This window comes from Puntigrus tetrazona, chromosome 8 (genome assembly GCF_018831695.1).
Source record: "Puntigrus tetrazona isolate hp1 chromosome 8, ASM1883169v1, whole genome shotgun sequence".
NCBI classification, from domain to species: Eukaryota; Metazoa; Chordata; class Actinopteri; order Cypriniformes; family Cyprinidae; genus Puntigrus; species Puntigrus tetrazona.
In genome coordinates, this window is record NC_056706.1 from 9,294,056 (window position 1) to 9,321,261 (window position 27,206).

Below are 27,206 nucleotides of genomic sequence, written 5' to 3' on the forward strand. Positions count from 1 at the left end.
CGACTTGATTATTTGTACGATTTTGTTATACTTTTTACACACACACACACACACACACACACACACACACACACACGCACACACACACACACACACACACACAAATCCAGACCTATATTTTTATAGTAGCCTATGTGTTCTTAGAGCACCCTGGAATTTAAATTATAAAAATAGCCTAGATAAAAACGATTTAATAAAAAGTAACAGTTAAGACCTTGTATAAGCCACATTAGGTAATGAGTTTTTTTGTAAACAGTCTTTACCTTTCTGTCTCATATGTCTGAGATTTACAAGAGAACGAATCTTGTTCTGTAATTACACCCAAAACCCGCGTCAGGGGCGTAGTATGTACGTTTCCATCGAGTTAATTCTGACCCCTGACTGCGCATGCGCCAAATCAGGACATTGGGACTAACGGTGAACGCGTTTGGGTGGAACGGGTAAACAGGTTTTGTTTATTTTATTCATTAAAATAAAGTCGCGGCCTTCTCTAATTAATATATACAAAACGTATATCTTCGGGCGCGTCGATGGTTATATTAATTTGTGCCATTTTTCCGTATAAAACTGCGTCGACAAGCTTGATGTCGATAGTTATCACGTATAGGGGATTGAATAAATGACATAATTTTGTACGCCTATCGTGTTTGTTTATTTACTTTTTCACTTATCGAGGCGGCAGCTTTCCGTTTCTGTATAGAGAAATAACAGTCGTTTTGTGGTTGTCAAAAATGTTTTTATTCGCGTGCTGACAATAGTTGACTGTGTCCTGTACATGCTAGTAAGCTAACAGCCCTTGAGCCATACAACATGATTTATGTTTTTGAACGAACGTGTGCAGTTTATTGTGATTTAACATATGGACACCGCCATGTAGTGCATTATGCCGAATTCCATCGAAAATATTGCTGTTGTTTTTACTTCGAGAATGCTTGAGCACAAGTGATACACTTTAAATGGGTGGTCGATGATTAAATCTGGTCGCCTGTTCTGTCATTCCTAAGGTCCAGTTTCCCTCTTTGAAAAGCTGCAGGAATAATGGGAGCCGGTGAGTCTTTTAATGCTTTATTTCTTCCATGGGCTGTGTGGTATTTTCAACGATGCCGGTTTGTGTTTCTCAACGTTGCCAAGATATGTGTTTGCTGAGCCAGCTTGTGAGCTCATGGGTGTCACGTTAGGGTGATGCGCCTTTCCAGTAATTTCCCACTAGCATTAGTCACAGATTGTCAACAGGGGTCTTGACCTAAATAGTGCTTCTAGGATTTAATCCATGCCTAATTATGCATTACAATATAGCATCTGTTTTATTTCTCCCACTCTCAATGCTGAGGAACAGTAGGCTACTCTTTCACAAGCTTCCCTGTGCCTGGGAGGAACCGGCATTTCAAAGAAATCACTTTGTTGGTCATAGTCCCCCTCCTTGTTTCTGCGCTCTGTGCTTATTGTTTGTATCTCCGCCAGTGTTCCTGCCAGCAGATGCCGCGCACTCTGTGCTGCGGAGGCTCCCGAGAGCAAACTTCTTCTTGGAGGAGATGAAACAAGGGAACATCCAGCGAGAATGCAGGGAGGAAATCTGCAATTATGAAGAAGCCAGGGAAGCATTTGAGAATGATGAGAAAACGGTGAGTTTGGGGCAGATGCGTGCTTGTGTTTTTGCATGAACTTGAACGCAACTTCCTGTCAGTCATTCCACTCTGTAGCATTTCCTCTAGGCAGGATGTGAGCACTATTGACAGGAAAGGCTTGGTGGGTACACATTTTCTCAGGGTGGTTAATTATGTATCATTTAGATTAAGGATGTTTGTGTGCTTGTGGGCGTTGTTTGTACAAAATAACAAAACAATGATAAAGTCAGTATGTTTTTACAAAATGTTTGCAGGATATAAATTGTAGTTCAAAAGGCATTTTCGGTTCAGTTCTGTCGTGCACAGGCATTGCTTTTGCTTCTTGATTATCAGACTTAATGACATTGAAGAGGGTGTGGTTTTTGTTTTCAATACAAACGACTTTGTTGTGCTCATTATTTACATTTATGCAGACAATGCCCTTGTCTAATTGTGTTCTTTCGCCCTTACAGAGGCGATTCTGGGAGGAGTACCAGCGGGAAAGCAGCCCTAGGCCCGGAGGACTGGAGTCCATCGCCGGTGGCGTTCATTCCCTGTACCTGATCTTACCCCTGCTGCTAGTTTTGCTGCTCATCGCTGCGGTTTCCATCACAGTTTGGAGATGCCACTCGCGCAAAAGATCCCAGCAGAGTCCTGCCATTGGACGTCCACAAAGAGACACAACCCTATCAGTGGTGTCAATGGACCAGTGGGGTCGGGACTACCATCCTGACATCAGTCCTCACTCAGAGATCAGTGCCCACAGTAGCCCCGCCTACCCAGGCGCTGATCTCACACCTGGCCGGGGCAGTCGGGGAGACCCGCCCCCTTCGTACGAGGAAGCTGTGGGGCACACGGATATACAGATTGAAGCAGAGCCTCCACCACAATACGAAGACATCATCAGTAACCACGGTAACACTGTTATCATCTCCCAGGGAAAGTGACAGATCTTCCAGGCATGTTATCCAGCCTCGTAGGGATGCATTTTGATACCAATACTGTAAACCCTGTCATTCCTTACTCGCTGTGTCTCTCTTCTCTTTGATAGCTGATGTTTTTGCGGGATGTGAACATGCTTTGGCTGTTTATTTTGAAGTACTAGAAGTATTTTTTTACAACTTCACTACTACAATGACAGGCTTTTCAACTCCAGCACTAGCATAATTGCTAAACTTCTTTACTTAATGTGAAGAGCAAACAACTTATGCAATAACATTATTCTTAGTACCGGTACATTGTTAAATATTGAACTGCTTTGATTTCAGAGATGTGCTTGGAACTCATAACAGCATGAATCCCAATCCAAGCTCCAATCCAATGACAAAGTACTGTAAAATCATGAGCCATTCTTCCAACTTAGTAAGTCCTATGAGTGACACCTATAATCTTGAACTGAACATTTGGTCAGTTGTGGCATCTCATGGAAGAGATAAAACATATAATTGTAAATAATGAGTTTCAGTGGAAAAGAAATGCACAATATTTTCAGGAAGTTGTCAATTTTAATGTTTACAGACATTCTGTACTTAAAGGTTCATTGTACACTTTATCAATAGCCATCTAAGCTTACACTATCTCTATTGAAATGCATAGATGTCACTATGCACTGGACTCACAGCCTCAATGAAATATTGATATTGGGTTGAATTTTCCTTTCCACTATGTGAGGTTCTAAACACTGTGTGTAAGATTTGGTTAGCATGTTGGAAACGGTTCAGCTGAATGGAAAACCAGTGTGAATTTGCTGATAAAATATATTGCTGGTAGCATTGACCAAACTAATTAAATCCTGTTTTTATGTAGCATCTGTTGGTAATGCTGAAACAGACTCAGTGGGTACTCAAGTCAACGTGTGAGGTTTTGCAGTTCGGAAAATACAATACTTACAATAGTTCAACTCAAAAATGTAAATTTAATGAATATTTACTTGCCTTCAGTCTATCCAATATGTAGATTTGCAAAAATATAGCATATCACTTGCTCACTAATAGATTCTCTACAGCGAATGGGTGCCGTCAAACAGCTGACGAGAAACATCACAACAATCCACAAGCAAGCTACACGACTAGTCCATCAGCTAACATTGTGCGCATTGAAAAGCTGCATGCTTGTAAACAAAAAAATCCATCATTAAGACATTTTAACGTCAAACCATTGCTTCTGGCCAAAATTCCAGTTAAGAATGTTGACAGCACCCATTCGATGCAGAAGACCCACTAATGACCAGGTGATGTAATGCTGCATTTCTCCAAATCTGTTGCTACAGCGAACCAAACTGTTCTGTGGCTTGTGAGTACATCTTCAGCAAATTTTCATTTTGGGGCGAACTATTCCTTGACCTGTTGTATTGTGCAAGTGCGGTTTGAGGTTTCTCATTCCAGTCGAGCCACAGTACGTTCAGTGGCAAAACATGGTAGACTAAATGGTCTATGCAACAGTGATTTCTTTTCTCTCCATAGCTATGGAGCAATTTACATGGTCACAGCCTTGTGAAATATATTCTTATTGTGGCCAAGGACTAAACGGGCATATTAAGCATCCCAAGGTGGGAATTCTCAGACAAGCAAGATGAATTGTCCATTGTGGAGGTAATTTATAAGGAACAAGAAGCATGCTTTTTGTGTGCAGCTGAGTTTTACTGTGTGCAGACTCTTTTAGATTTATTTTAGGGTAAATAACTTGTGTGTTGTTTCTCTGACCTACTAGAGAATGTCAAAAAATAACAATTATGACTACCTTTACCATGCTGCTTGTTTTGAAGTGAATTCCAGGGCATTCAAAATATGTTAAAGGCTGTTTTTACCCATGGTTCGTTTGTTTGAAACAGTAGTTTGATTCAAACCCTTTGCTTTCACCAATGTAGTTTGGAGTCAGAAATGCAGTTTTGTTTTCATTTCCGTTACAAGTGTTAGTAACAAAAAGAGTGTGCTACAAAGCATAACTCTCCTCCCACGACAAACTACATTTTGCTAACACTTTAAACTGACACCTTTTTATTATATCATAAAGTTATTCATAATGTAGATTGTAAAGCATTATATATTTTTTTATAAATAATTGTAACCAAAGTTAAAATGCATTATAATATTTGCAGATTCCTTGTTACATCTAAAATAGTTTTTTTTTTAAATCACGTTTTAATATTTTCCAAAAAATGTAACGATGAATATGCAGTTGTGGTTACAATTATTCCTGAGATCGATTTTTATGTATATATATTAATTTCAGGTAAAGTGTCACCAATTGTTTTGGGGGGTTTTTTTCTCTCCTAAAATGTCTCTTCAGACTGATTTAAAAAAGACAAAAAAAACCAAACTATTTTGGAAATTTGACACTAACTATCAGGTTGGGCTTGTTCGTGTGTTTAACAGCAAGTGGACACCGTTTATCTCATACCATTTATTTCTGGTTTCTTAGTTTTCACCTCAGGCCCAGCTCCACTTAACAAAAAACAAGAACTTAAGATTAGGATCAAATTATGGGAACAAGCTGTTCTAGTCTAGTCCTAAAATATTAGAAGGAAATATTCAGTATTAAATATCAGGAAAGTGTGTGTGTGTGTGTGTCTGTGGGTGGGTGGGTGTGTATTAAGGAAAGAGAACATAATGGGGAAAAGTCAACACATTTGTACCTATGAGTGAATGCACTTTTTTTGGGCTCTTGACTGCTCGGTGTAAAGAAATATTAGTTGATGTGTAACGGAATATTAATTGATGTGTACGATGTGATAAGTTACTAGAGAAAAAATGGCAAATGCTGTTTGGTATATCCTCTTGGCTTTCTACAGTTTATATTTTCAATTCATCAACAACATGCTTGGCTGACATGAATATGCAAGAAAATCCATCACCAGCACCCACTCAAGAAAGCTTTGTGAAAATTGAAACGTTCTCACTTTGCCTAAAATGGTTTGTGTTTTTAAAGATAATGTGAAATAAGACTACCGACATTTGAAATACAGTCTGAAGATGTTACAACTTTGACTGATGTTGCTGTACATGTGCAGGCTGATATTTCTGTGGTAGTTAAGAGTGATTGTGGTGGTGTTTATTGCTTAAGCCTTATTCAGAGATAGAAAATGTGTGTGTGTGTATATATATATATAAATGTACTAAGAACAAATTAAATTTTTTGTAATGATTGAGCTTGAGTTTTATTTGTAATAAAAGTTTTTTGGCCCTGAATTTTTTCATATGTTGTTAAGTACACATATAAATTTTTTTTAAATATTAATTGTTTTAACAACTGTTTCATTCTATTTTAATAATATTATTATTATTATTAGTCCCATGTATCATGGACAAAAAACATTAAACAGCACAATAAAACCTAAATATTTCAAATCTGACATTTGAATTGTGTATATAAATGTGTATGAAGTTTATCATAATTTGCCATGCCATGTTTTATCATAATATTATTACTTTGTGTTAATATTGTAAAATATTTGTGTGTATATATAATTTTTTTTTTTTTATAAAATGTACAAAGTCTTACAGTATTCCCTTTTAAATGTAACAAATCCAAATAGGTTACAAACTTTAGATTTAATGTACTGGTTTTAAAATTCAGTGTCAATTTTTACTGTCTGAATAATTTTTTCTCCATGCAAACAAGAACGCAGAGGTAGCTCTGTCATAATTTAACTTCATTAGCACATGCTAAAGTGACTTGCCGAAGCAATGGACACAGTTTGTTCTGTTGCCTTGGAGACATTAGATGAATATTATTAACACGCCTAATATAAACTTAAACACAATCCATGCAATTTTTATATCAGGAAAAGCTCTTAAAAGCATCTCGGAACCGAATGATTTTTGAACACATGTATAACTTTATTGACAAGATTTTTTAAAATCACATATAAAAACTTTATTTTGTTTTGCAATACACAGAATATCAACTTAAAAATGTCTTGAATACTTTTGAATTGTATTTTAATATCTGTAAAAAAAAATTAAAGAATAAAGATATGCTAGCACATAACAGGACACGAAACAACTTTGAAGTGAGGCACAAAAAAAGATGAACAGTATAAGAAAAGCAATAATGGCATGATGCTTGCATCAGAACATGGTAAACATGACCCTTTAGACAATTAACCCATCCATTTAAAAACAGCACAACCAAAGCCATTACGGGTTAGTACACCAGTAGTCATGATTAAAGCAGTGCAAGCAGAAACAAAGCTGTAACTAAGTAACACAAACACTGCGTCTCCAGTGAACCCATACAGCCAACGGCAGTGATGGAGAGTTCATTAATCGTGCAGTGCTGCAGTCACCAAAAACAATTAGTCAAACGATGAGAATGTGTCCTGTCAGAGAAGCTGATTTTCTAATTCAGTGAATCTTGTACTTGAAGTTGCTGACGTGTTTGGTATCACTGAACTAATCCAGAGAAAACCACACCCACCTTTTTTTACAATTCCCATCCAATAATGCCAATATCGAGGACCAGTTAAACCGGTCTTCCTCTCAATTAGACCCATTCTTTAGGGTTCCGTAAGACCGCCAGCATCTCAGCTTCTTTAGTGCCTTTTGTGGGCTCATGCATGTACTCCCACCTGAAATGAAACATTTATGGCTCGTGAGTTAGTAACGTTAAACAATAGATTAATACAACGCAGACAGTTTAAATGAGACTCTAAAGAAGAAAAAAAAATTAAAAATTTTACCTCAGAAGACTACCAAGTTTGAAAAATTGTCCTATCATGAGGCTATCATAAGCTTAATGTTGCAAATTTGAATTTTTTTTTGATGTGGAAAAACGTTACTTGTGTTGTAAGTGAAGCTCAGAAAAACATGTAAAAAAAAAAAATTATTCTAAATTATATAAGGAAAATGTTAATATAAAGTAGTTTAAAATGCAAATTCCTTTACCTAGCTGTAAGTGGTAGGGACATCAGGATGCTCTCGATGCGAGAGCCAGGTGTGGCCAGGCCGAATTTCACCCCTCTGTCATACACTAAATTAAATTCCACATATCTAAGAAACACAAAGAGAGTTTGGTTAGCTTTTGATTCAAAGTGGTTCAACTTTAAATATGAAAAATATTGACACTCTTTGGTAATTTTTGAATGCGATGCTACGTGTCTAACTGGATTCAATGATCTATGCTAAGCTGTGCTAAAAGTGCTTTTTCCAGACCCGAAGATCAGCTGAATAGTTGTAAAACTCAACTTATTTAAAAAAGAATTATGCAAGATGTATTGTTTGTTTATATTTTAAGATATTTTTCCCATATCTAGGCCTGCATGTTTTTGGTAATATAATATTTGTTTCAGCATTATACCATTTAATTATATATATTTACAAAACAAACATTACTTTCTCTCTTCTCTACTAGTTTTCTTTTATTTATTATAGCTTGTGCTATTCTTTTTCTATATTATCATCATTATATAATAAAAAACCTTGATATGTGTGTTGTGTGAGGCTGAGTCATAGCACTTGTATATTGCTCTTTTGTTTATTTTGATTGCTTCCATTTTTGCTTTGCTCCAAGTTGCTTTGGATAAAAGCGTCTACTAAATGACTATGTAAATAAAAAAAAAACATATTTATATACGCTGTTCAAAGGTTTGGGTCTTTTTGAAATGTTTTTGAAAGCAATGTCTTATGTTCACCAAGACTGCATTTATTTGATAAAAATGCAACACTGTTGTGAAAAATATAATTTGAATTTTTAATATATATAATTTACCCCTCTAATTGCAATTTAATGCATCTTTGCTAAATAAAATTATTATAATCCAAACTTTTAAATGGTAGTATATACGCAAGCAGCACACACACACACACACACACACACACACACACACACACACACACTATATATTCATATATCACTCTACATCAGTACGGACTCCCTCTTTAACCAACCTGCCTCTCCGGATTTGCTGCCAGTCCTTCTCCTCAGGAGTAAAGGAGTCATTTAGATGTTTGTTTACGATGGGCACGTAACAAGGCACCACAGTTTTAGCGCAGCTCTTCACAAAATTAAAGGCCTCCTCTTGATTGGGGGAATCCAGATCATCAAAAAAGATCCCACCAATTCCTCTCGTCTCTCCTCGGTGACGGATGTAGAAGTAATTGTCACACCTTGAGAGAAAAAGACAATACCGGTGCTGATCTAAAATCTATTTAATTTCATAAAGTTCATTTTTTAAATAAAATAACATGTCATTCATGATAAACTGAAAAGAAAATTAAGGGGATGCCTTAAAACAAAAGTGCTGAACAAAACAATAGCTGCTGCAAATCATGGGAAATCTTATCACCGCCGAACAGTTCAAATCCACCCAGGAGATAAAGCGCTCATCCACCACACACACACATCCTCACACCCATAACAGCTGTAACACACCCCATTCAAACTACACACAGCCCTAATCAGATTCCTACCACTTTTTGAAGTCTGGGTAAAATTTAGGATGGTGCTTGTCACACGCTTCTTTCAGAGTCTTGTGGAAATGGGCGGCATCTTCCAAATCAATATAAACAGGAGTGAGATCCGTTCCTCCACCAAACCACCACTGCTTTGTGCCTGTGACGAGGAGTGAGATAGACAGAGAACGTGATGGGGGTGGGGGTCTCTCTTCTCACAGCCTCGAATGACTTGGCAAGAACACTCACCGTCTGCTTCCTCAATCTCAAAGTATCTGTAGTTGAAGTGCACTGTGGGAATGTGGGGGTTTTTTGGGTGTATGACTGAACTCACGCCCATGGCACAGAACGGCAGCTTCCCTGGAACACAGAGATAATGCTAAACGGTAAAAACAATAAATTAAGCATCAAGTCACGTCCTCTCAATCAGAGCCAATTCCACGAGGCGTGACAAATCTTCACAGCAAACGCCTTAAGACCATAAACTAATTCCAAAATTTAAAAACAGAAGGAGAACTGAAGATATAAGTCACACTCTGCATTCACCTCAAAATAGGAAGTCAGTTTCTCACCATCTTTCCCTTTCAGAACTTTTCCACGGCTGCGCATTTGCTTTGCAGCCTCTTCAGTGAGGTTCCCAAACACCACGGACACGTTCACACCCGCTTTCTCAAAAACCTTCCCATCTTGCATCACACAGCTGATGCCACCGCCACCTTTATTAGACACAAGAGAAACATGCAACCGGTTTTGTTACAGTATAACACAAGCACAAATGTTCTAGCTAATATGTATGTGTTTTATAGTTTACAGCAAAATTATATATATATATATATATATATATATATATATATATATATATACACACACATATACATGTATATATACACACACATATACATGTATATATATATATATATATATATATATATATATATATATATATATATATATATATATATATATATATATATATATATATATAGAGTTTTATATATAGTTATAATATCTAATTATAAAGCACACATCTTTGTTACAATAATAGCTTATACTAATTAGAATGCAACAATAAAAACTGCAAAGTCAATTAAATCAATTATGTCAAAATGAAATGTTTTGAAATAAGCTGGACAGATTTGGAAAGGTTTCATTCTTTTTTTTAGCTATGGGGGTCTATTTAACAACATTACAGACATTTCAACAACAAAAAAAAAACATATGACAATAAATGTTTAGATAAAAAGTGATTACAGTAACAAAAGTTTCAATTATGAAATAGTCATAATTATGGCACAAAAAAATCCCAATTATGAAACAAAAGTGCCAATTATTATTCACCAAATTATTCATATTTCAGAATTTCTACTTTTATTTTTTTTCACTTATGTGGTAGAAATGGCCCCCCATATACCTGCAGACCCAAACATAAATTGGGACTTTGGACCATCATACTTGCTGTACTTTATCTAAGCCTTGTGTGCCACTATTTATGTTGTGTTAAATATATTTTGTTTCATTCACAACATCACTAAAGTTTTTAAATGTAACACAGAGAAATTCAATATAAATCGATAAAAAGTTACAACAGGGCAGCAGAAAAGAGCTAACCTTCCTTCCTGCTCCATCTGTCCACCCTGAACGAGCCTCCATCCACCTCTTCAAGGGCTCTACAGAATGCAGCCTGTGTCTCCATGATGAGCATCTCCATTCTCGTAGACATCGCGTCTTTCCTCTGCTCTAAGACCCTGATGTCAGTGACTGGTGGAGACATGAACGACTTGCATCTTTCCCGTATGTTTCCCTCTTCTTCTTCTTCAACTTTGGATATTTTCGTTGCCATCTCGGCCCGCTGAAAGTGACTTACACCTGCCGTCAGGACCCCGGTGACAGCTGCTGCCCCTGCAGCCAGAAATACACCTTTACCGTACCGACCGAGTGAGATCCTCCCCGGCGATGCTTGAGACATCTGTCTCGTTCCTGCTCTCATGAGTGACAATTTTCCTCCCGGAAGAAAGGCACATTTACGGAGGGTAGAATAACGGGCTACGAGAGAGTGGAAATCAGCTGTACCATGCGCAGAGCGGGACACTTGGCACAGTCTTGCTATTGATCTCGCTGAGCTGTTTATTGTGCACAAAGCTATAGAAGTCATTTTGTCCACTGAGCGTCACCAACTGTCTCGGACCACGAGCTGCCAGTCGATAAGAGGATCATAAATGGGTGTAAAGTAACTATATGCAGTTTTGCACGTAGCTTCTCCAATAGTTCTGTCCGAGAAGGCGTGTCGTGACTTTTGTATCCTAGCAGAGGTGTATTATGGGAAATTGAGTTTTTCCTCATATGAACTGTGTTTTATTTAATCCAGTAGGGACTACAATTACCATAAACGTGAAAATACGAGCTATTCGCGGTACTTCCGCGATAATAAAAATAAGAAATATTTGAATAATGTAGTGCCAGGACCTTAAAGTTATTATTTACACCCTTGCCTTTTTAATTATTATTATTAGTATAATAATATTAATTCACAGTTATTGCTGTTTTTGTGCTAGTGTTTTTGATTAGATGCTTTATTATTTTATTTTTATTATTATTATTTTTATTTATTTATTTTTACAAAAAAAAAGTCATTACTGGCATGGCTGTTAAAAAAATCTAATATTACCAAAGCTCATAAAGTACAATTAATAGACGCTGAAAATGATTTCTTTGCTTAGGCTATGTCACCTTATTTAAGCAAATAAATGTTAATTGTTTATTCATAACGATTTTGCTAAACAAACCAAAGTATCCTTTGTTGTATCTTATTGTTTTTCCACTAACTGTATCACAGATAAAATCTGTCTGGATCTTCCTTCTACATTTACAAAGAGTCTGCGCATGCGCGTGCTGCCACGACAGGCCGTGTTGTGTATCTCTATGGCAACAGCTGTTACATGCTACTTTGAAGCTGAGGCCAACAGAGGATTAGAGCGACCTGCTCTCTAATGTACAGGTGCGCGTAGAGACCAGATCTCTAGAATAAATAGGCCGGCTAATGAATTACCATTCTCTATTTTTGCACTTAACGAGAGGCAACACCATACTTAAGTTTTAAAGGTAAGCTGCATATATTTTTAAGCGCTGAAAAGTAATAAAGCTGAGTTCTGAAAGCAGACGATAGGTTAACCATATCGTGCAATGACAAGACCACCAGGTTTTGTGTAGTAATAGTAGGCTTTATGCTCATTAACATGTTTTATTACAGAAATCTCACATTATAATTATTAAGGCATTGCAAGGCAATGTAAAATATTATTAGGCTACTTTATTTGTCACTGTAGACCAGTGCTACTATAATATTACTGAGATACTATTATCGTTTTATTAATACTTAGAAATTTTATTTTTATTATATTTAGTTGCATGCTTTTGACATATTTTATGATGATTTTACGTTTTTTTTTATTTAGTGTTAGTTCTTTTTAATAAATGAAGTTAAACTTATTATATTTAAATTTACAATTTTCTTAAAGATTTTAGTTTTAGTTAGCTTTAATAACCTTTTCTCATTATCAGTTGCTGCTCATATGGATCAGTTTCCATGTCTACATTCCTGTGTTTTGCTTTCTGAAACTCTCTGACATGTAATTTATGAGACGTCAAGTGGTTTGAATGTGCAAAGCTGTAATGCATTTGGACATTATTTATTACATAACCCTAGCTACATTTATGTCAACAAAACAAACAAGGGTATTGTACACGTGTGTCTTTCTGTGTGTCTCTTATATTATTGTAATTGCTTATGTAATGAATTAAAGTGAGAATTAAGGATGATTAAAAATATTGTTCAATATAATGTAATATTCATTAATAAATGGCCACAGTTTTTAAAATTAAAATGGTTCTATTATCTTTTTTGTTTGGAAACAGAAGGGAGATATATTTTTCTAAGTGCTCAATTTTTCATTTGCTGTGTTTTAGGAGAAAGTGAAGAGAAAATGAGTGGTTCTGCAGTCCAGAACACTCCGGATGAGTATGAGGATGACTTTGAGAAAGACCTGGACTGGCTAATCAGTGAGGAGAACAAGAGTGAGGAACAGGTAAGTGAGTGAATGTGCAATGATGCAGAAACAGGTTCATATCTCTGAGACAGTCTTCTGCTGTGTGGTATTCCATTACACAGACGCTGTACCTGTGTGTGAAATCAACCCCACTGACACAGATCCATACACACTTTCACTCACCCAGAGAACTATGTCTCCTGGCACTGCATTATTCAACACATACGCTCTATGTATCTGATTCAGCCTGTAGAAAACATTCCCTTCTCAAAGGGATAGTTCATCCAAAAATGAAAGTTCTGTCATCATAGATCCAAACATCAGTTTCTTTCTTTTGCTGAACACAAAAGAAGATATTTTGAAGAATGTGGGTAACCGAACAGTTTCTTGTCTCCATTAATTTCCATAGTAAACCCCTCCTCCTCACTGTACCATGATAGATGTTAGACATTTGCAATGTATATAGATATAGATAGATAGAGAGAGAGAGAGAGAGAGAGGGAGAGAGAGAGAGAGAAAATATATAGCAAATTTAAAAAAAATCATGTTTTTTCATTGTGCATCCAAAAATATATACACAATATACTCAGACACCAAAAAAATATATATGTATATATATATATATATATTATAAGAACAAAAAATCAAAAGATATTTGGAACAACTTGTGGATGAGTAAATAATGACTGAATCTTATTTCTTGGCTAAACTGCACCATTAACACACATAAAAGTCAGATTCCTTTATGTGGTTTCCTCAAATCGATAAAATTCATAACATATTATTTTCTCCAACAAAGGATGATGATGACATTGAAGCTCAGATAGACAAAGAGCTTGAAGAAGATGAGCATAAAGATGTACACAAACACAAGGAAGTGACTGATGAAGAAGCAGATGAACGGTGGCCAACGCCCATGGAACCTTTGGAGGGTGTGTTAGATACTGACAGGGACGACCTTGTAACCTCTCCACATTTACAGAGCGACGAAGACCTCGATGAAGAAAAGAAATATATCTTGGATAAAATTCAAGAGGCTAACAAACAACTTCAGGACCAGGATCCTCCAGACCACAGCCGGCGCAGACGGCTGCAGTTTAAAGACACTCTGGTTGACCTGGTGGTGCCTGCACAAGAGTTTGACGCTCAAGAGAACAACGGTGTCTCCTATAGGGACTTAGAGGAAGAGCAAGAGGTGTCTGGACAAATGGAGAGACTGAAGATCTCTTCGAGAGAGGAAAGCGAGATTGGAGAGCCTGAGGATGAACATAATGAGGGAGCGAAGGAAGGACGGGTTTTGGTTGAGAAAGACGGTAAGTTTGATTTAGTGAGTCTAAAGGAGGTGGAAAGTCAAGGACTGCTTCCTCCCTTGCCGTTTTCTCACAGCGACAATCAGCGGGCATCGTCACGGCAAAGTGAGTCTGGTCTCCATCTCTGCAAGAGCCCCGTCTCCTCACCGGGGCAAAATTCTACCTCACCTTTTCCCCCCGGTGCTGAGACTCTATACATCCCCAAACCTCCACCCAAGCACCGAAACAGACCCAGTTCTGCCAGACCGTCCCAAAGGGGAACATGGGTTCATGGCAACAAGCGCAGGGTCCAGTCTGCGAATGGAGCTCCTTCACATGCCACATTCACTCTGTCACCGCAGCAGAAAGAATTACTGGCTAAACTTCAACAGCGGAGAGAGAGGCAAGCGAAAGAGGTGTGATGTGGGTTTAATATCAGTTTAATGTCAGAGTCTGTCGTAAGGTATTAAAAACACTGATGCCATTTCCTGTTTTTGCCATTTCTGCCCTCCTTTCGGCTTCCTCTGGTTTCTTTTCAGGATGAGCTAAAGAAAAAAGAGGAAGAGGAACAGAAGCGCCAGGAGAATGAGATAGCCTTCCGATCATGGCTTATGAGGAAGAGAGAACAGCTGCTGGAGGAGAGGAGAGTTCAGAAAGCCCAGGAAATGGAAAGGATGTACTGCAGGGTATGTCCACCAGGAGGAGCCATTTAAACAGTAATTGTGAAGCAAACCCCCCTCTTCTGCATAAAACATTTACAGGATATATATACACAGTTGATGTATCAATGTGTCCTATGGTGTGACTGAAAAATATCTAAAAAACCCCCCCAAAAACTCTAATACTGAAGATAAACCGCATTCATGCTATTTGTAACTCTAAGAATAAAGATAAATTTTGTCATGTTATTTTTATTTGTCAACTAGCCATATATACTGTATGTACATAACTCTATGTAAAAACTCTTTTTTTTAATTTTCAAAAATTATATTTTTATTATCACGTTTTTTTGGGGCAAGTTTAAGTTAAGTTAGTAATTTTTTAACCTACTCAAAATAACCCAACTGCATTTTGATAAAAAATTACTGGAATAAACCAATGGAAGAACATGATTTTTGAGAATTATTAAAAACAAAGATGTGTGTTTTTGCAAATCAACTTTTCATATATAAAAATAGTAATATATATATATATATATATATATATATATATATATATATATATATATATATATATATAGTTAAATACTAATATTATAAACTTTGAAAAACTGTTTTTATGTATGTTTAATATATTTTAGATTTTAATTTACTGTAATAGCAACACCATCTATTACTCCAATTATAATATTTCTTATTATTATCAGTGTCGAAACATTGTACCACTAAATATTTAATAGAAACCATGACACATTTTCAGAATTCTTTCGTTAATTAAAAGTTCAAAAGAACAGCATTTATTTACAAAATGAATAAATTTGTAAAAATGTCGTTATGCCAGAGGGACTGCGGTGACCCAGAGGAGGCTTTTAAAAATTGGCTCCAGAGAAAACAGGAACAGCAGTTCAAAGACAAGCAGTTGGAAGAGATGAAGAGACTGGAAAAGGAGAGTGGCTTTTGCCTGCACAGCCGAGAGGAGAGCGAGAAGGCCTTCAGACAGTGAGTTCAGCAAAGTACATTGTTGAATTGTATTTAAAACCAACGTGAAAGCATTTCCCTCTTGCTCTGTACAATAGGTGGCTGAAGCGAAAGCGTACGGAGAAAAGAGCAGAACACCAGGCAGCTCGAGAGCGCTCACGCAGACTCATGCTGGAAGAGCGCAGAGCAAGACGCATGCATGACCTCCACTGCACCGTCAATGAGATCAAACCCTTCCGATTCAGCGATCCCTACGGATACCGCTACTGATCACCTCATAACATACACACGTGACCGATGTTACAACCAGGATCTAAACTGAAGGTCCTCCAGTTCAGCAATCGCTGTGGTTACTGCTTCAAGAGTCGTTGCCTATTCACCTGTATCTATGGTTACTGTTCTATTGAACTTCCTAAAGTTCTGTTGTCTCATTTCCATGATACGGTGGATGAAAGAACATGCGGTTAGGAACACAGACGGGAGCTCTCTTTTATTAATTTTCCATTCATCCTTTTTCAATATACAGAGATCAAACAGGTGCTTGAGTGGATATCCCTGTTCCAAGAGCTTTAGGCACTTAAAATAATTGCTACTCCAAGATGATTTAATGGAGTTTTGCGTAACTGCTGAATCACCGGATATTCTCATTTTTTGTTTAGCTGGCCATTCTGTAGTATGCTACTGCAGCTACTGCAGGAACACTATTAATGCAGCAGATCCAGAGCTACAATGTGGGAAGTTGATATAAAATGCATTGGAAGATGTTTATACTTCATCTAAGAATATTTTAAACAACAATTCTTCAAATTATTAAACAATCAGGATTATTAAACAATCTAGGAAAAGTAAAATTGTGTTTAAAATAATGACAACATTCAAATAAATACACCATGCCTTATAGATTCATAAAGACTTGTAAAGTCTTTTGATATTTTATTGAAGTTAAATGTTTCACATATTTACAGAAATCAATCTATTAATATAAAAAGTTTTGAAAACGATCATTAATCTGACAACAATTCCCAAATCATCCTCGAAACATCATTGTATGCACACTACTGATGAAGTTTGGAATAATTGAGACGCTTATAAATTACTGATATACAAGAATGCAATTTATTTAATAGCAAAGGTGTTTTTTTTGGCAGCCATTACTCTTCAATGTTTCACAAGCCTTAATTATAAATTAATTATTTAAATATTTGATCAAATAAATCCATCACTAAGCTTAAGAGACTTCAAAAACATTGTAATTATTCCAAACTTTTGACATGTAGGCTATATATCATTCAACATTGAGACAAATAAATGTTCAACTTGTGAGACATACCAGTGTTTACACTGTGAACAATGTTCACATTTAAGGTTCATATTTTGTTTAAAAAAAATGTAGATTACAATTAATGACAGCGAACAATTGCGCATTTCTGATGGAGATATTTTAGGAAACCACATTACCCAGCATCCTTGCCGTGCGCCTGCGCAGAACCCACTTTGCCGCTAATGAGTTGTTGAGGGATGCAATGCTCCATAGCAACATCAGTACCAGCGGAGGAGCGCTGTAGCGGACGATCTGGGATAAATACCCTGCGAATATCTGAAACAGGTGCTGCATGTGGACAGCATGGACGACCAGAAGGTAAGAAGCGACCGCCGTTACAGAGAAATTACACACGACGCGCTTTTGATGAAAAAGAAAGGATGCTTCGCGAAAAGAGATACTAAAATACGAAACACCGTTAGCTTGTAGCTTGATTTATCACGTCCTCCACCCATTGTGTTAGTGAATATGTGTCCTCATAAAGGACAAACGAACAATTTCGTACCATTGTGGTATGCACGGTATTTAAACGCATGATGTAGGCCTGTCCGTGAAGATTACCTCAAGTTGATCAACAACAGCCAATGTGAATCACCAGAAACCGCCCCGGTTCCTGCACCTCTGTAAAGCGAAGCTAGTATTGTTTTCAAATATTCATTACAGGAAATGCTCTAAATTTAGAAAATAACACTTCAGGATAGTCATACGTGAATATCCACAAGCTAGACCCAGTTTTGGTGCGGGACAACCCCAAACCGGCCTGTATTGTTACAAGCTTCTGGCTTCAGGGAGGCGCCCCGGATATAAAGCCTCTTCTGTGTGGCTCAACATCAGTGACTTAATCCAATGCGAGTGGCCTGGGTGAGAGGAGAAAGAAACATGACATTTATGGCCAACTCTGTATGAATTTAAGTTAAACTAGCTCTCTCTCTCCTTCATCTTTCAAACGTGCTTTGCAAGTCTGCACTTGTTTCCTAGTTAAGCAGAAACAGACAAGGAAACAATGACGTCGATGGCAAAGTATCATTTGAAGGACACGTGTTAAAGATGCATTCATTTATTTTTTGCTTAATAAAATGCATTTATATTCTGTTGTGAAAACAGCACATTTTAGAGAGATATTAAATAATTTTAGTCTTATCACTCAGCCTTGCTCCCTTAAAATCAAAAGGCCAGGCATCACACTATTGATCATATAATAGCAAACATTTTTATATTGTTCTAATATTAGCCAAGAAGACATGTACAGTAAGCTTAGTAAGGTAGTAAGCATAGTAAGGTTTTACAATTTGTTAACATATGCTATTAGGGTTGTGTAATATTTTTTAAAGCAGAAAATTGCGAAATTGCTCATGTGATCTTTATATGTGAAGATGTCTCAAAAAACATGTTTGATAAGCTCAGTAATAGAAGCTTTAAATATTTGTAATAAATGCGTATTGTTTATATTAAAGGCATAACTTTATCAAAATATAATTGCTTATATATGATCTTTACATGCAATGCGCTTAAAAAACTTTATAATTTGTATGATATTTGTATGAAATTAGCCTAAGTGGAATAATAAAATCTTTAAAAAGTGTTATATATTCTATATATTATTTAATAATATATAATCGTTTTACTTTTGTAACTTTACGAAACGACAACACAAAGCAACGATACAATTCTAATACAACTATAATAACGAATCTGCTTCGTGAGACAGGCCTTCACCTTTCATGTGCAGCCACTGCCAACTTATTAATGTTTTAATTAAGTTTTAGTTTTAAATGACTCGTGCATGTGATTAATGCATTTATGTACTGTTTCAGGAGTCACTGAGGAAGATTATCACTACGTTGGCTCTGAAGAATGAGGAAATTCAGAATTTCATCTGCTGTCTAAAGCAGAGTCTAGAGAACCTAGAGGTAACCTACTCATGTTTACTTATTTAACAGAAGTATAGTATTTGTCCAGAAACCAGCGATTTGCGACAGCATTACGCTTTTAAGCTGGAGGACACAATGCAACTTAAACTGTGCGTTACTGTGTTTGCAGGCGAATTCAAACCGAGTGCAGGAGGACCTGGAGTCAGAGTTTAGCTCTCTGCATGCTGTCCTGGATGAACTGAAAGAGGGCATGGTCACACGGATCAAGCAGGAAAGAGCCGGTCGCACATATGAGCTACAGGTGAGAGCATTGAGAAGATACCTAGCCTAGCATCTAGTTAATAAATTCAAATGATGCATATTTTTGTGGACCGAATGATTACATATATATCAGTAAAAGGCGGATTGGAATGGCACTAGAGCTTGTGCATGATTAGATGTGTCATGTTAAGAGAAGGATAAGAAGAAATCCTTGAGGATTATAGCGTCTGTGTGTGTGTATAATCCAGATTGCATCCTTATGCACCTATACATACAAACAGTACATTTTACAGCGCGCATTCATCACAAGTAAACCTGTCATTATACCTCTGCCACTACGCTGATTATTCACTTCCTCGGAGGAATATAATTTTCATTTTCCTTGTGACTAAGTGTGTGAGCCTGAGGTCACAATATACAAATATTTAACTTCACCATTTTATGCACTCACGCTTTTCCATTAGTTTATAGTTTTCATATATCGCATAATACACGATTAGCTTTCAGAAACTAGTTTTTCGTGATGATTAATCTAATTTGTGCAAATGTTTTCGTTCTAATTGTCCTCAACTGTATTTAATTACTTGAATAAAATTACATTTCTATTATATATATATTATATTCTGTTGATTTGGTGTCGTAGAACCACTGCTTGTTGTTATTATTACTGTTAAAAGCAATTGTGCCGTTTAATATTTATATGGAAACTGGCTGAATAGCCAATCATTGCTAAATAAAAGCATTCATCTTTTTTAAAATCGCAATTACTAAAAAAGGTATCAAACAAATTGTGGTAAAATATTCCTGTCAAATAAAGTTAAGATTCTAATACCAAGAAAAACAGCAATATACAAAATACAACAATTTAGCATACTGCTGGATAAGTTAATAAGCCTACCGAAAAGTCCAAAAGTTGTCATAGTAGATAAAGATGAGTTATGTAAGTCACTGTAAATAAGAAATATTTGTTTTTACTATTACGTAAACCTGCTTAAGCATTTAGCAAACTTCCACCGGGTTATGTAATTATCAAGTGATATCATAAATGTTGTGATGGTCTTTTTTTTTTAGAGTCAGCTGAGTGCATGCACCAAAGCCCTAGAGAGCTCAGAGGAGCTGCTGGAATTAGCCAATCAGACACTCTGCTCATCTGAGAACGACAACTTCACTCAGGTACCACTCACTTGGAATGTTTACAACACTGTTACAACTCATTTACTTACCTTTAAAGGGCTCCTATTATGCTCCTTTTTGCAAGATGTACTGTAAAGCATCGGTATGCTTTTAAAAGCGTTGTCAGTTAAAACTACAGATAATGCAATACAAGTTGTGCAAGGCAAATACACATAAGCTTATGTCAAAATCACACATAAAACAAACGTTCACATAACGTTGGTAATGTGGGGTAAGAAATCACATGCGTGTCAGTGTATTACATTTGTAAAACTACTGTAAAACTAGTTCTTCTGATTCGTAGTCCTCTTCACCTTGTATATTTTTTTGCTTATATCTTGAGCGGGAACTATTTAAACTAGGAATCTTTTGACGTATATGTTCACGACGTGTTTAAGGTAGTTTAGAAACAGCACTTACTGATATAGAGAAAATAACTTTACGCACTAAAGGAAGTTGAAAGTGTAAAAAGCATAATAATAGGAGCCCTTTAATGGTTCTTCCAGATACCTTCTTTAATACATATTTGAATGTAATTGTATTTGTACGGTATAAGTGTAATTAATAATAAAGAATTATTTGACTGCTGTTGTTTTTTTTCTCTAACAAAGTGGCAAGTTGTGTCAGATGCTGCTAGGTTTTTCTTGCTAACACGTGCTGGTATGACTAATGTATTGTGTTTTGTTGAGACTCAATGCGACTCAGTTCTCTCGCTCCCTATCTCTCTCTGTCCCTTCTTCTTTTTTCTCCTTCCTCTCTGCTGCAGGCGGCCAAAGAGATAAAGGATAGGTACTGTACAGATATTTAGATCTTTGATTGAGTTTAATGCACAGAGTAGAACACCTTCAAACCCCCCTCCCCTTAAAGCTCATTCATTTGATCATTAACTCATTTAATCTTTTTTGGAGCAAAATTCTAGTCGTTTTTATTAGTAAAATTCGGCTCATTTTCATTCGATCTGACTCCCAAGGTGTGTGCGTGTGTACATGCATGGAGTGGTTTACTGTGTCCTCATTGACGTTTTCCTTCATGACATTCCCGCATTCCTGTTCTCAGTCTGTCAGATGAGTTTATTGTCGACTGACTGCGAGTGTTTATTGTGGGTTTGTGTGTCTGCAGTGTGACTATGGCTCCAGCATTTCGTCTCTCTCTGAAAGCAAAGGCCAGTGACAGTATGAATCACATGATGGTGGACTTCACTCAGGAAAGAAATATGTTACAGGCCATCAAATTTCTTCCAGGTCGGTGTAACGTAAGCAAATGTTATAAATGGTTTAAGCAAAGCTTAGTGTCAGTATATCTGATGGTGTAACCATCAGCTTCCGCAATACAGTGCTTCCAAAATTTTACATAAATGCTGACAGGTTTTCTGTCAGCATTTATTCATTATTCAAACTGGTTTTTGTTGTACATGTAAACACACACACGTGTTTTTAAAAAAACATTGCAAAAGAAACCCTAAATACAACTTGAGTCTGGGTAATAGGATGGTATATATGATAAAAGCTAATGTAATGTAATTTTAAGTTAAATAATAAATTAATTAGAATTTAAAATCAAATTATTACAGAAAAAATTAAATTCTAATTAGTTTAAATTTTTTGACTTTATGACATCTAATTTTACAGAATCAAATTAAATAAATAATATGTTATAACAATATAAGTTATATATATATATATATATATATATATATATATATATATATATATTAGTGCTATTTAGATAATTTTCCATGTATACATTTATATTCATATAATTTAAATGACATATATAAATATATTTAATATGTAACCATATTGTATTTTTCATATATATATATATATATATATATATATATATATATATATATATATATATATATATATATATATATATATACACACACATATATATTTTGTAAACAAAAACCTTTATTTTGGATGCTATTAATCACTATTGATAGCTCAGCGCTGATATATTTAAACTAAAGAGACATTATTTACATTTTGAATGACAAGAATTTCTGAATTTCCATTTCTCGTATTTCGGATTATTGAGGCTCATGAAAATTTTAGGCTTTGGCTGGTATCTCTGAACAAAGGTCTCAGGTATCAGATATCTCTGTTCCTCTCACCTTTAGTGCCTGCCACACCAGAAATTCACATGGCTGAATGCCAGGTGTTTGATAACACAGTCACATTGGTGTGGACCTTACCTGAACCCGACTCCAAACTCGACCACTACATCCTAGAATATCGGAGAACCAATCATGACGGTCCTCCTCGGGCTCGAGAAGACTACCCCTGGATGGTGGTGGAAGGGATAAAAGAGACTGAGTACACACTCATGGGTACGCATTGATGTTTGGTTTGCTTCTTATTTTTTCTGGAGTCGTTTTAAAAGAAGTTGCGACCATGATGCCATTTGTTTTTCAGGTCTTCGGTTTGACACGCGTTACATGACCTTTAGAGTAAAGGCATGCAATAAAGCGGTGGCGGGTGAATTCTCAGAGCCGGTTACTCTAGAAACACATGGTAAGTTGCACTTACACACACACACACACACACACAGAGGGTAATGAGGCATGAAGTTTCTTCTCTGCACAGAGAGAAGAGTCTAACAAAAGTTACAAAGCACCATCACTGATTTAGAGACCACTGCTGTAGTACATCTGTCCTTTTGTGAAATAAAATGTAGGGCTGTCAATTACATTTTAATGTGTAAATTAATGTTTAATGTAAATATCATAATAGTAATAATAATAATAATAATAATAATTATTATTATTAGTAGTAATAATAATATTATAAAACAATATATATAAATTATAGTAATAATAATAATGAATATAATACTTATATAAAAAATATATATACAAAACGTGTATCCCAAAAAATGTACAATTAATTTTGCATCCCTAGTTTAATTAAGTGCTGAAAACATGGAAAATATGAAAAATAAACGTAACCTCTTATCTTTCACTTTTCCTCTCATTTTCTTCCAGCATTCGTCTTTAAACTGGATTCAGGTTCAGCCCATCAGAACCTGAAGGTAGAGGATCTCAGTGTGGAATGGGACAGCAGCGGTGGGAAGGTAGCTGTCCAGGACATCCGTAAGGAAAAGAACAGGACCAGCTCTCCTATGCATTCTCCTGCCAGGTCAGAGTCACACCTACTATTTTAAGACACAAAGTTCTGTACACCGAGAGGACTGCCACTACACAGCCGTTTCCATTAAACTTATCTACTGATTGCTTCTCGTAGCTAGCTATAATAGACAGAAAGCAGAAGGCCAGTGTCGCTTGTCCCATCTTATATGGGACATCTTATATTTTCTCTTGCAGGACAGCCATGATGTCTCCCAAAAGAGCTCCATCTGCTAGAGTGGGCCGAGACCGCTTCACAGCAGAGTCTTACACTGTTTTGGGTGAGTCAGGACAAACATATTGCAATCGGCTACAAAACACAGAACCATCAACTGTGCAATGGTGTTCATTTCAAAAATCCTCTCCAATGTCCAGGAGACACCATGATTGATGCAGGGCAGTATTACTGGGAGGTACGCTTTGATAAGGAGAGTAAGACGTTCGCAGCAGGAGTTGCCTTGCGGTCTCTAGGTCGCTTTGATCAGCTGGGGAAGAGTAACGCTTCCTGGTGCATCCACCTCAACAACTGGCTTCAGCAGAACCTCACAGCCAAGCACAACAATAAAGCCAGAACACTGGACTGCCCCATTCCCGACCGCATCGGGATTTACTGCAACTACGAAGAAGGTGAGTTCAGCTATAAATATGACAAAATTTGTAAAATAATGCCACGGTTAATGCTGAAACTAACTTGTAAGCAATGCTTTTTTTTTGTTTGTGTCAGACAATAGATTTTTATTTTGACAATGTCTGGAGTTTTGCGCAAACAAATAGTCACCATTTTTCTTTATTTGTAAAAATTACTAGTTAATTTTTTTAATATACTATATAATATAATATTTTTTTAATATACACGTGTTTATTTTTCCCATTGTGTTTGTGCTTTGTTTTTGTATGCATTTTTAATTCTCACTTTTTTAAACTGTAAAATAAGCATGCATTTAATTGCAATATGCATAATTTTTGAAATTGGCTTGTGCCATTAAAAAAATGCAGTAATCAGTAACCTCTTAGTTAGTTTATTCTTGCCTTTCCTCTCCATTTTCAGGCACATTGTCTTTTTACAACTCCAGAACCAAAACTCTCCTTCATACATTCAGAACCAAGTTCCAGCAGCCTGTTATACCAGCCTTTATGGTAAGATATAATACAGCTCACTTTGTATTTAAAGGAACACTCAAAAAAAAAAAAAATAGGCTAGTTTTTCAACTCCCCAAGAATAAAACGAGTTTTTTGAATACATTCAGCCGATCTCCGGGTCTGGTGGTAGCACTTTTAGTGCAGCTTAGCATAGATCATTGAATCTGATTTGACCTAAAATGTTGGAAAATTAGCCTGTTATCACAAAAGTGGAGTGTTCCTTTAACAATGAAATCACACATGGATTAGGGATATTTTGGACGTGCTACTTGGCTGTAATTAAGCTACAGAGACGTGTTACAGACTCCTTGCGTAAGCTGCATTCTTTCATTCAAAAGCATCCAGATGGAATGCAATAGAATGGAACAGAATGCAGGTCTATTTTTAGCTTGACTCGACACCATCATGAAAATGCATGATCATGGAACAACAAAAAAAAAACGTCATAGCATGTTTGTCTGGATATGTGTAAGAATGCAGTAACAAATGCAGTGCAACTTCTAACCAACTACTATAATAAAAAGTACAAGAAAAGTATACATTTATTCTTTTTCTTACACATTACAAAGTTTTAAGCATAAGCTAGGCTAACGCACAATCTACCTTACTGATCCATAAGGTTTTTTGTTTTGGTGATATATATGGGGTGAAATAAAAGTAAAATGTTTATTTTAACAGTAAAATGTATCGAGCTTTAATGCACTCACAAACTATTCTACTTCAAACTTTCAGAGAAAATGTTTTTAAGTACATATGGCGTTGAAATTGTCTTTTGACCCCTATAGGTGTGGAATGGGAGTTTCTCAGTGCAGACAGGCCTTCAGGTTCCCAGCATCGTGCTGAGCGGTCAGAAGAGAAACAGTAACACAAGCAGCTCCAATGCCAGCCTTACTTAAATCACACTTCACTCTAGAACTGCTACACATACGCACAGGTTTGAAGAACACCTGGAAACCCTTACACAAGCCTGGAGGCTCTTCCTATCATCGGTATGTCTTGCCAGCTCAAGAGGAGGGCTGCTCTAGATTGCTTTCCTCATTTCTTTCATCTCACTGATCCGGATCCTGTGCCTTTCAGTGTCCTGTATTCAGACATGATGGGGTATTACTCTGTTTCAACATGCAAAGAGCTTTAATAGCCTTCAGTTCATGTGTATATCACTAGGGCCAAAAGTCGTGTTGTTGTTTTTTGTTAGCATTTGTTCATTCATAGTTCACAGTATTTGAGCCACATTTGAACAGTTATTTCAATGCAACAGCAGCATGTTGGTGTTATTGGTTGAAATCTCAGACGAAACTGTATTATATTTACACACTGAATGTCTTTATATGCCTCGAATTCTGCTACAGTAGCTGCTTCCGTATACTTTTTAAACTTACAGTTAGTATCAGAGTAGCACAATAATCTTAAGCTAAATCATAGAAGTCAAATGCCTTTTATAGAATGTATTAATTCTGCAGTTCCAGCATCTAAGGAGGAAGGAGGCAGGTTTAACAAACCATTTGTTTTTGCACGATTGTTTGGTTGACGTATTTGTGAGTGTGTGTGTGTGTGTGTGTGTGTGAGAAAGTGTTCATGTCACCCAGAAACATACTTTTCAGTGTTCTTGATGCAAATATTTACCAAACGTTTTTTGTACACCTGCTTACATATTACTGAAGACAGTAATATTTCTGCTACATCGCTGTCCTCTGAAATGCATAGTTCACCCAGAAATAAAACTTCTGTATTCTCATCTGTTTTAACAAAACTGTATGACTGTTTCGGTGGTACGCAAAATAGATTCGAATAATACTGGAGCTTTCAAGTTTAATAAAAGACATAAAAGCATGTAAATTGTCAAACATAGGCCCTATATTCCATAGTTTCTGAATCATTCGGTCGTTTTTAAGCCAATAGATATCAATAATCATTGCTTACGGTGAACTGTTAGTCTTATTAAAAGGCTGAATTGGATTTAATGATTCATTAGAAGAGTCAACTAAAATATTTATTGATGAATAAATATAATTTCAGACTCTTTATTGCATAATGCAATCAAATGCCTTCAAATGTAATGAACAAGACTGTTTTTATGCTTTTGAATCCTTTGTGAAGCTTGAAAGCTTCACATGCTACATTAGAAAAGGTCATACAGCTTTAGAACAACATGAGCGTGTGTAATTAATGAAAGAAGTGTTAACAATCTGCGATGCTTTTAGTCAAACACCCGAACATTTTAAACATGTCTGAAAACTAAAATCAACCTGTAAAATCGTGCTGTTAAACTACCTGTTACGTCAATAAAACAAATGCCAAACATACTTATTGTCTTACACATCCACCCAAGAAGGAACACGTGACACAGGG

At 36.3% G+C, this 27,206-nt stretch overlaps 4 protein-coding genes across 5 annotated transcripts; 3 read left to right on the forward strand and 1 right to left on the reverse strand.

Annotated features, from left to right (window-relative positions):
• Nucleotides 1–331: 331 nt before the first annotated feature.
• Nucleotides 332–5,748, forward strand: prrg1 (proline rich Gla (G-carboxyglutamic acid) 1). Of its 2 annotated transcripts, none has more exons than XM_043246886.1 (4): nucleotides 332–440; nucleotides 1,005–1,048; nucleotides 1,462–1,622; nucleotides 2,078–5,748. In XM_043246886.1, the coding sequence occupies exons 2-4, from the start codon at nucleotides 1,039–1,041 to the stop codon at nucleotides 2,549–2,551; spliced, it is 645 nt and encodes a 214-aa protein (XP_043102821.1). In that variant the 5' UTR covers nucleotides 332–440; nucleotides 1,005–1,038; the 3' UTR covers nucleotides 2,552–5,748. The 2 variants fall into 2 exon arrangements, with proteins under 2 accessions (XP_043102821.1, XP_043102822.1); XM_043246887.1 differs by having other exon boundaries at nucleotides 427–448.
• A 670-nt stretch (nucleotides 5,749–6,418) lies between these two features.
• cpox (coproporphyrinogen oxidase) lies at nucleotides 6,419–11,286 on the reverse strand. The gene is made up of 7 exons (XM_043246885.1): nucleotides 10,604–11,286; nucleotides 9,568–9,711; nucleotides 9,245–9,355; nucleotides 9,014–9,155; nucleotides 8,492–8,710; nucleotides 7,490–7,594; nucleotides 6,419–7,173 (listed from the first exon to the last, which is right to left on the reverse strand). Exons 1-7 carry the CDS (start codon nucleotides 11,145–11,147, stop codon nucleotides 7,089–7,091), a joined length of 1,350 nt encoding a protein of 449 aa, XP_043102820.1. The 5' UTR covers nucleotides 11,148–11,286; the 3' UTR covers nucleotides 6,419–7,088.
• Nucleotides 11,287–11,649: 363 nt separating this feature from the next.
• ccdc181 (coiled-coil domain containing 181) lies at nucleotides 11,650–17,215 on the forward strand. The gene is made up of 6 exons (XM_043247589.1): nucleotides 11,650–12,094; nucleotides 12,959–13,077; nucleotides 13,838–14,743; nucleotides 14,867–15,013; nucleotides 15,828–15,985; nucleotides 16,063–17,215. Exons 2-6 carry the CDS (start codon nucleotides 12,976–12,978, stop codon nucleotides 16,232–16,234), a joined length of 1,485 nt encoding a protein of 494 aa, XP_043103524.1. The 5' UTR covers nucleotides 11,650–12,094; nucleotides 12,959–12,975; the 3' UTR covers nucleotides 16,235–17,215.
• Nucleotides 17,216–17,462: 247 nt separating this feature from the next.
• On the forward strand, nucleotides 17,463–27,160 carry fsd1 (fibronectin type III and SPRY domain containing 1). Its single transcript, XM_043247588.1, has 13 exons — nucleotides 17,463–17,603; nucleotides 19,100–19,195; nucleotides 19,326–19,457; nucleotides 20,489–20,590; nucleotides 21,357–21,379; nucleotides 21,710–21,831; nucleotides 22,713–22,922; nucleotides 23,008–23,106; nucleotides 23,577–23,730; nucleotides 23,916–23,998; nucleotides 24,093–24,344; nucleotides 24,766–24,854; nucleotides 25,643–27,160. Exons 1-13 carry the CDS (start codon nucleotides 17,589–17,591, stop codon nucleotides 25,751–25,753), a joined length of 1,488 nt encoding a protein of 495 aa, XP_043103523.1. The 5' UTR covers nucleotides 17,463–17,588; the 3' UTR covers nucleotides 25,754–27,160.
• Nucleotides 27,161–27,206: the final 46 nt, after the last annotated feature.